At 41.3% G+C, this 8,013-nt stretch overlaps 1 protein-coding gene across 1 annotated transcript in view; it reads right to left on the reverse strand.

The window, feature by feature from the left end:
- Positions 1 to 8,013, reverse strand: part of MTCL1 (microtubule crosslinking factor 1) — a 103,707-nt gene that overhangs the window by 88,450 nt on the left and 7,244 nt on the right. The window contains exons 2-3 of the mRNA XM_085319275.1: positions 4,035 to 4,263; positions 2,377 to 2,531 (exon numbers count right to left, since the gene is read on the reverse strand). Coding sequence (XP_085175401.1) covers positions 2,377 to 2,531; positions 4,035 to 4,263 — 384 coding nt within the window. The remainder of the gene's footprint in view (positions 1 to 2,376; positions 2,532 to 4,034; positions 4,264 to 8,013) is intronic.

Raw genomic sequence — 8,013 nt, forward strand, 5'->3', positions numbered from 1 at the left:
AAAAAAAAAACTTGTTGAAAGTATCACAGGAGATAGAAATAGGTACTGGGATAAAAGAATGTATAACAGCACTGAACACTGTAAGTGTTCAGCAGTTCCTCAAAGGATTATGACAAAAAAATGAAGGCTGCTTTAAAGAAAGGATATATTGAGAGATGTGCACAATTCTTAAAGATACTTTAGCATGCAAAACACATTAAAGGTAATCAACACACATGCCATTCCACTGCAGGAAGAAATTGGACTTGAGGGAATTATATAGCAGGACAAAGCGGAAGTTAGCACTGAATTAAGTAATAAACATGAACTCAGACGTGAGAAAAGCTTTATGCTGATCAGAGGATGATAGAAGAAAAGCGCTGAGAATACTCAAGGATATTATGGAAAGAAAGAGCATATGATGACAGTAAGCTGCATCAGAGCGAGAATACTGTCTAACTGGGTCTTGGGCGATGCTCCAGGACTAAATGAGGAAGATACTGCTTCCAAGTGCCAGCCTTCAACTAGACAAGATGCAGAGTCAGAGTGGATTGGTAAAAAGCCATATGGCCTTTGGGGCACTTTTTCTCCTGATTTATGAAGGGTTAGTTTTCTTAGCAGCATGTTTATAATATATTCTTTTATAGCTTCACATGTACTAGATATTTTTAAAGAGAAATGGCCTCTGGTAGTTATTTGGAAACTTTTTGAGGCAAGAATTATATTTTTTTGTATTTTTCAGATTTTGTCAAYGACTTTGCAAACACATACTCATCTGGCACACATACTGCTGTGTTTCTCAAACTTTTGAAAATGTGACTCCCATTTGACTCATCTATCTTTCAGTGACCTGCTGAGGTCTAAATCTCTATCTTCTAACCTACTGTGACCCTCTGAAATTTTTTCTGACCCCCAGAGAAACCACTGCTCACATTGCAAAAGAACAGATCGCAATTTATGCCCTGCTGTGCCTTCAGAGCGTCTTATAATTCTATCTGTCCACACTCCTTTCCCTACTTTTCCTCCAGTCTTTGCCTCCTATGGGAGGAAATACTGCTTCCAAAGCAAGGCTACATTCACTTCATATTGTCTCTCTAGTAGAGACAAAGTTGAATTAGCTGGGCTTCCGGCCCTGCTTGGCTGCAGCAATGTAAGAAGCAGGGCAAATTTAGCCTGAGAATCCAGCACTGCTCGAGCATTTTCTTTCCCATTGCTCACCCACAACTTAGTTCTCCAACTGTTCAACCCCAAAGACTATCACGCAGTATCTAGCGGGCTTGCATGATAAACAACAACAAACAAGACATTACRTATGGTGCATGTCACAGTGTCTGTGTATAGAAAATAGACTGTGTGCCCTGTAACACAGTATCATATCAATTAAGACCACCATTCACAAATACCGTTGAGAAAGAATAATAGCTAAAACATCATCCAGGCTTTCCTTTTGTGTCAGACTTCTAAGTAAGCTCAATTATCACAGCAACACTGATGCTTACACCAGCTGACATTTGTCCCATCATGTGCAGACTGCTCCAAAACTCTTGCAGACGGACTCCTTCTCCTCATAACTCTCAGGCACAGAGAAATCACATAGGGTTTGTCCTTATTAAACTGAACCAGGCTTTGTGCCAACTGACATGCAAACATTGTTTGAAAGATTAAAATAATGGACAATTGCACCAGCTCTCTAAATCTGACCACAGCTCAGAGGATAAGTGCTGTTCCTCATTATGTTTAAATATTCTGTCTCAATCTGGTTTAAAAYGGAGCAGAGGCTGTGAGCTGCCAATCTGCTGTACCGTTAAGAGAAGGGAAGCACTGCCACAGACCGGGATACGGGCTTTGGCAAARAGCTGCGTTTAGTACTTGGCTTTCCTTTTGTCATCCTCTGCTCCTCAGCTCACTTGCTTCCAAGGATCATCGCTTCGCCCAGTAGGACTAGGTGTCAGCTCCAATTGAAACGATCCCTTTTCTTAAGAGACAGCATTTCTGTGCCTGGAGTGCAATGTTATTTATACATTACAAACCACATTCCTGCTGCCTAACTCATGCTGGTGGCTCCCACTGTCACCACTGAGTTGCATCGKCCAAACTAGTGCCTGGCTATTTGAGCTAACCCTTTGGAGATGTGTCACACAGACTATGTTTGAGTCTAAAATAGGTGGAAACCCCAGTCCGGGTAAAGGGGAGGCAGAGTTAGCTGGGCTCCAATCAAAGATAATTTTCTTCTGGTAGGAACAGAGGAGCTAGTTTCAAATGGGACAGAAGCAGTGTGAGAAGCACAGGACAAAACCACTAACATCAAACAACTATCTCTCTATTGTCGCTTGTGTATCAGCCTTCCCACCTAACCCAGGAACACAGTTCKCCATGACTTTCCTGATTATTGCTTACCTCTTTTAACTTGTCCAGCTCATTTTGTAATGTCTGCTTGGATATYTCCACCTCAATGATTTGCTGGCGAAGAATTTCATTTTCATCTTCTGCTTTAACACGTTTCTCCTCCACGCTTTCCAGCTCGTGGTGCAGTCTGACAGAAACATCTTTGGCTACCTGGTCAAAAGAGCACAAAAACATGAAGATGATCTGAATAGGAGGAACAGCGCCTACAGCAGGAAACATATTACAGCCCTAGAGGGTAGAGAGATTTTCAATTAATTGAAAAGACTAACTGCTGATGAAAGACTCCAAGCCTTTCAAATACCAAAATGAATATTCATTTCCAATAAAGAAATTCAAGATGAAAACCTCTTCATTTATCCCTCTCYACCTCCCTTTCCACATTATGCTAAGGCAACAGCATGAACAGYATTGGAAAACAAGCAGATACCAGGGCTGCACATCAAAGTCCCAGCATATCACACTGATAAAATAGAGGATGAGGAATTGTGCTGTACAGTTGATAGGTCATTGATCAAAACCACATCCATGCAGCAGGCTCATCCACCAGAATTTGCTGCTCTAGCAGCAGTCACAACTAGGTAAAACTGACAGGAAAGCACAGAAATATATGCTAGCTTAGGTTTTCTGAGTCCTGCTTAACAAGAATATTTACTCCAAAAACATTCTGAATGGTGATTCATCATTCAGAATGATGAATTACAACAATTCAGCACAAATGAMGCAAACAAACAAAGAAAACCAGTATCTCTTTCACTCGAATATATGGAGAAGGGTTTTTTTTACCAAATAATATATCATTTTTTATGATGATAAAGTTAACATTTTTTTTTCTGTCACACACACACAAAAAAAAAGGAAATTGGGTCTGACATCATGAAAAACTTGATAACTTGATATGTCACTCTGGTTTACACTGCTGGGAACCAGTAATTCCAATTTCAGAAGGTTTTAAGCTTTGCATTTTCAAGTACAAAGTGCTTAATAATTCCAGTGGTTAGCAATCCCTCTACAAAAGTTATTTTTAAAACAGCTACAAGAAAACAATATTCAGAGAGACAACAGCAGCAAAAACTAGATAAAAATTATGCCTCTATAAAGCTTAGCCCTGAGGGAAACATTTATAAAAATCTAAAACTGTTTCAATATGAGCAGAATTTTTTAATGGGARTTAGCAGTTTTATTCTCTATTTGCCCCCTTAAATGTTGTAAGAATCTGCTCATGTATAAGCACCAAAAAGAATAGCTCATTAGGAACTAGGAGATGAGTAACTAGACTTTTCTAGATATTTGACTTGAGCAGAAAGTGAAAAGGAAGGAAATAATGAATAGGGAAGAGCACATCACGTTTTGGTGATACAGTTTGGCAAATCTAAGATTTTGCATAGCGTTAGAAAAAGCCCTCTAAATCTTTCGAACGCACAAATGCAACTTGACTGAGTCTCATTTCACTCCAAGCACGTATTTTTTACTCAGTAGCACAGCTTTGCCGTACGATAAGCTGAGTAGTTGTTTTCCACCGCAGAATAAGGAAATTGGTCCCGACGTTTTGAGAACCGCCGCCTGCTCTGTACGCCCGCCTCGCTCCCGTTACAGGGAACCAAATCGCGGCGCGCTGCCTTGCGCCGCGACCGGACACGCGAGCCTCCCACCTACCTTTAAATCTTGTTCCAAGCTCCTAATGAGCTCTCCGTCCACTTGGCCTGTTTGTGCAACTTTCAAGCTTTTCTGCTCGGCTTTCCTGAGACGATACTGCAGAATGCGGCAGTTCTTGTTCGCCCGGTCCAGCTCTCGCCGGAGCTCCTGCAGTTGGTAAACATCTTCCTCTAAGTAACTGTCACGCATTTCTTCCATTTCAGCCCGAAGTTCATCCAGCTCATCCTGTGAAAAGTCAAAACAGTGCTCCATCGTACCTCGAAATCTCACCCTTGGGAAAGAAAAGGAAACGTGCTCACTGGGATACCGTATTAATAAAGTGATACAGATCGCAACATGCAGCTCCAGAAGTCATAGTAATGGCAGTTTTACCCCAACATTGAATAATTAGGGCTGAACTAAATTAATGAATGCTTGTTACATTCCTTACAACTGCTTTCACAATGAAGAACAGACCAGGGTTACCAGAACGCTCATYTGTCTCCTAAAACTGGCAACATCTGCATTYTACCACCCCCAATTAAAACAAAAAGTGTGTAAGATCTTGCCACTATCTCAACTGATTCCTTGTTTTTCTTAGATTACAGCGAACCTATTTAACAAAGTACCTCAACATCCCCTGTGACGTGCTCTTATAGCCATCTGCAGTTCCTAAAAATGGAATTATCCCTTGAAAACTTTAATGAATCTTTGACATATGAATTTTTTGCCAAATGCCCAACAGTTCCATACCAAAGTGCTGCCTTGTCTAAGCCGAGCAGCGTGGACATGCTTAATGACAGATGGTTTGGGGGCAAGAAAGTGCTTTTCCGTTGGGTGAACCCATGTGGGACTGACAGAACGATGGTCGCAAAACAAAACCCTGTTGTGCCAGTGAGAACACAAACTGGTCATCGCTTTCTGAGGATTGTGAACTGTCCCAATTCCTCATTATACCATGGGCGGCACATGCTCTCTAAAGTCAGATTTAAAGATTTACAGCTGAACAGGATAAGCTCTATCATTCCCATTTGTTTAATCCGTGCATGACTGAAGCTCCAGAGCTAAAACTCTTATAAAGGTCTGCCGAGCTCAGGGGTACCAGCCATTAAATTACTGTGTGATGGCTCTGAGGAAATCTACAGCCCTATTAACTTTGGGCTAAGTTGAAAGAATTAAAAAAAAGGGAACTTTGTCAAGAAGAAGAACAAGAAGAKTATTTTTTCACTATCAAGCCTTAGTCAACATTTTTATTTTYTAAATTTTTAAGTGTATTTCCTTATTTAAAGCATATTTCTAAATGAAACGAACTATTAATTTTTAAATGGGGTTCTTTAAAATTTCATTTGCTATTACAAAGACTAAATTTTCTCTGGGAAGCGTAACTAAAATAAGATATAAGCAAAGCCTGCGGCGGGGCTAGCTGCGCTGTTTTTGCAAACGGACGTTTGAAGCACCAGGGACGGCTGGAGAGGATTTCACACTTTTTTTGAGGTGACGAAGACGCCGTTGCGGCATTAGCAGCCTTGCCAGGCTCCCTGTGGGTTGGACCACCTGCCCATGCCCCTGCGGCAYGGCTGTGTGCTTGTCCCCAGCTTTTCCTTATTTCCCACCTCAATCCCAGCTGCATCTACCTCRAGTCAGCTGAGCCAGCACACCTCAAAGTGGGGGTGACCAGAAGGACCTGCTCTTTCTGCAAGACRGCTCAGAGCTCAGCAGTGGGGCTCTGCTCCCCCAAGTAGAGCTCTACACGGTGCTCCTTAAATGCTCAAAAGGGCATGCAGGTTTTCCCACAAGCTTGCCACGCTCGAGCATATTCCCGGTGTGCCCAGATTTCTGCAACACTAAAACTAAGGAGCATCCTGCCCTGTAGCCCCACTGGGACAACTGTGTGAGCTTGTTGGGGGGGGGGGGGAAGAGCTCAAGGGTCACTCCCAGGGGCTGGATCATGCTTGAGCCCGGTACTCTCTGAAGAGGAATAACGTTAAGCACAGTGGCAGAAGTTACCTCCGCAGCAAGGACATACTCATAAGTTGCAAATCCATTAATTAATCACAAAGAGCAGACTGCGAGGAAGCAAACACGCTCTGCAGACCAAGCTCAGCAGAATTCTTTCCAAGGATAATTTATGGTCCGGACCCTATGTAGTCCACGTTAGGGTATAGCCAAATGCTCAGGTCAGTTTAGAGCCAACAAATTGCTGCAATTTTAAATGACTGATACTTCTAAAAAGGAAGAGATAGGGAGGAAAGCTTTTTCTTTCTTTTTAATATATACACTTTTTCACTACGCTGCTTCACATTCGTAGGTAATTTCAAAATGCGAAGTAAAAATTCAACCATGGAGATGCAGAAGAAAAAGTCAAAGTTTTAGAAACTAAGTAAGGARTAGCACTTGCTTTTGAATCTGTGAAAAGAGTACACTTTTGTGTTAGTAGTACATGAACAGAACCAGAGTTACTGCTTAGGGCTGTCAACAGACTCAGGAAACCTCCTCCCATTAGATTTAACCTCAATTAACTTTTTAATAGCATCTTCAAAACCTAATGTTAGATTAAGAATTTGGTTGTAAATTGAATATTTTGAAACACAATTCCACAATAAGAGAGAATATCTGTTACCACAAAATTAATGAGACTCGGTTTATAATCTTACATTTATATTTCAAGAACTAAGCAATAGTTTTAGCGTATTAAGTGGCAGGGCAAGAAGAGTAATTATAATTTTACTAGTGTTATCTTAACCATCCTTCTTATCTAAATCAGTATCTGGAAATAGTAGCAAATATGGCCCATTTCTGAAGACAAATAACCCACTGCAATATTTGACTGTACAGAAGTACTTACTACAATCCACTGGAAAGTAAAGCTCTCATCATTTTAACCAACCCAGTCCCCTGAAGCAGCCATCCCGCTGWAACGGCACATCCCCGAGCCCTTTCGCTGGGCACGGAGGCTCTCCCAGCCTCACCACGCACGCCGTCTCAGTGGGAGACCTGAATCCAATCCCCTTCCTTCCACCAAAGAAGTTCCCAGGAAAGCTGCAAGGGTTAACATGAATTGCATTTCAGCAGCTAGGCATGTCTTTTAACGCCACTAAAACTTAAGTTTTCTCAATCTCCCTTAACAGCATAACCTTGAGTCTGCAACTCTGATTTTTTTTTATACTTGCTTCTGGTTTGGGTTATAAATGCACAGTTTGCTTTTTTATTCTAGTGTAATTTTGCAGATAAATTAAACTKAGGACACATTCAAGAAAAACGGACTTTAAAACCACTCTTGTTTCTCTCTCAGATCCTTCTTGTTTTATTTGACTGACTAAATTGAGTCACACTCAATGACCAAAAATGTTTATATAGAAAGCAGAGTGTGTCCTGAGCCCTCGTACACAGGAACAGAGTAGTCTTCCCAGGAGTTTCAAAACAGGGCAACATACATCCAAACACATGGAGGATACAAACAACTTTGACCGTATAAGGAACAGAAAACCAGTTGCACAGGCTGCACACAGGAGTAGCCCTCTTTCTGTTGTAGTACTATGTTGCTTGAAACTTGGGACAGTGAAGTCTTTCCAGTCAAGAGAGGAGAGAGAAAAAAATATATTAAAAAAGGACAGATCATGCCTTTTTGAGTGGCAAGATGAAGTCCTATTTTTATATATTTTTTTAAAAATGGGAACAGGTCAAAGTTTTACCTCTCTGAAATTTCAAATATAGGACAACTGCACGTGGTTCAGATTTTGTATGACAGCACACAGCTATGGATACCAGCATTATCTTTTACTCGTTACAAAAAGACATAATCTTGCCCTGGATACAGTACGAAAAAACAGTGTCAAAGATGCCGAYGCTTCCGGTTCTTCTCAGCTTATTCCCCTTCGTAGCTAATAGTCATCTGCTACAGTTGCTGAAACCTTGCGTGAGCATCTGCTAAGTCATTGCTGTTATGACTGCACCTACAAATCCAGGACAGCTCCAATTCCCCTTCTCAAGTGATGT

Source organism: Rhea americana, unplaced genomic scaffold (genome assembly GCF_003343005.1).
Source record: "Rhea americana isolate MKP2758 unplaced genomic scaffold, rheAme1 scaffold_58, whole genome shotgun sequence".
NCBI lineage: Eukaryota > Metazoa > Chordata > Aves > Rheiformes > Rheidae > Rhea > Rhea americana.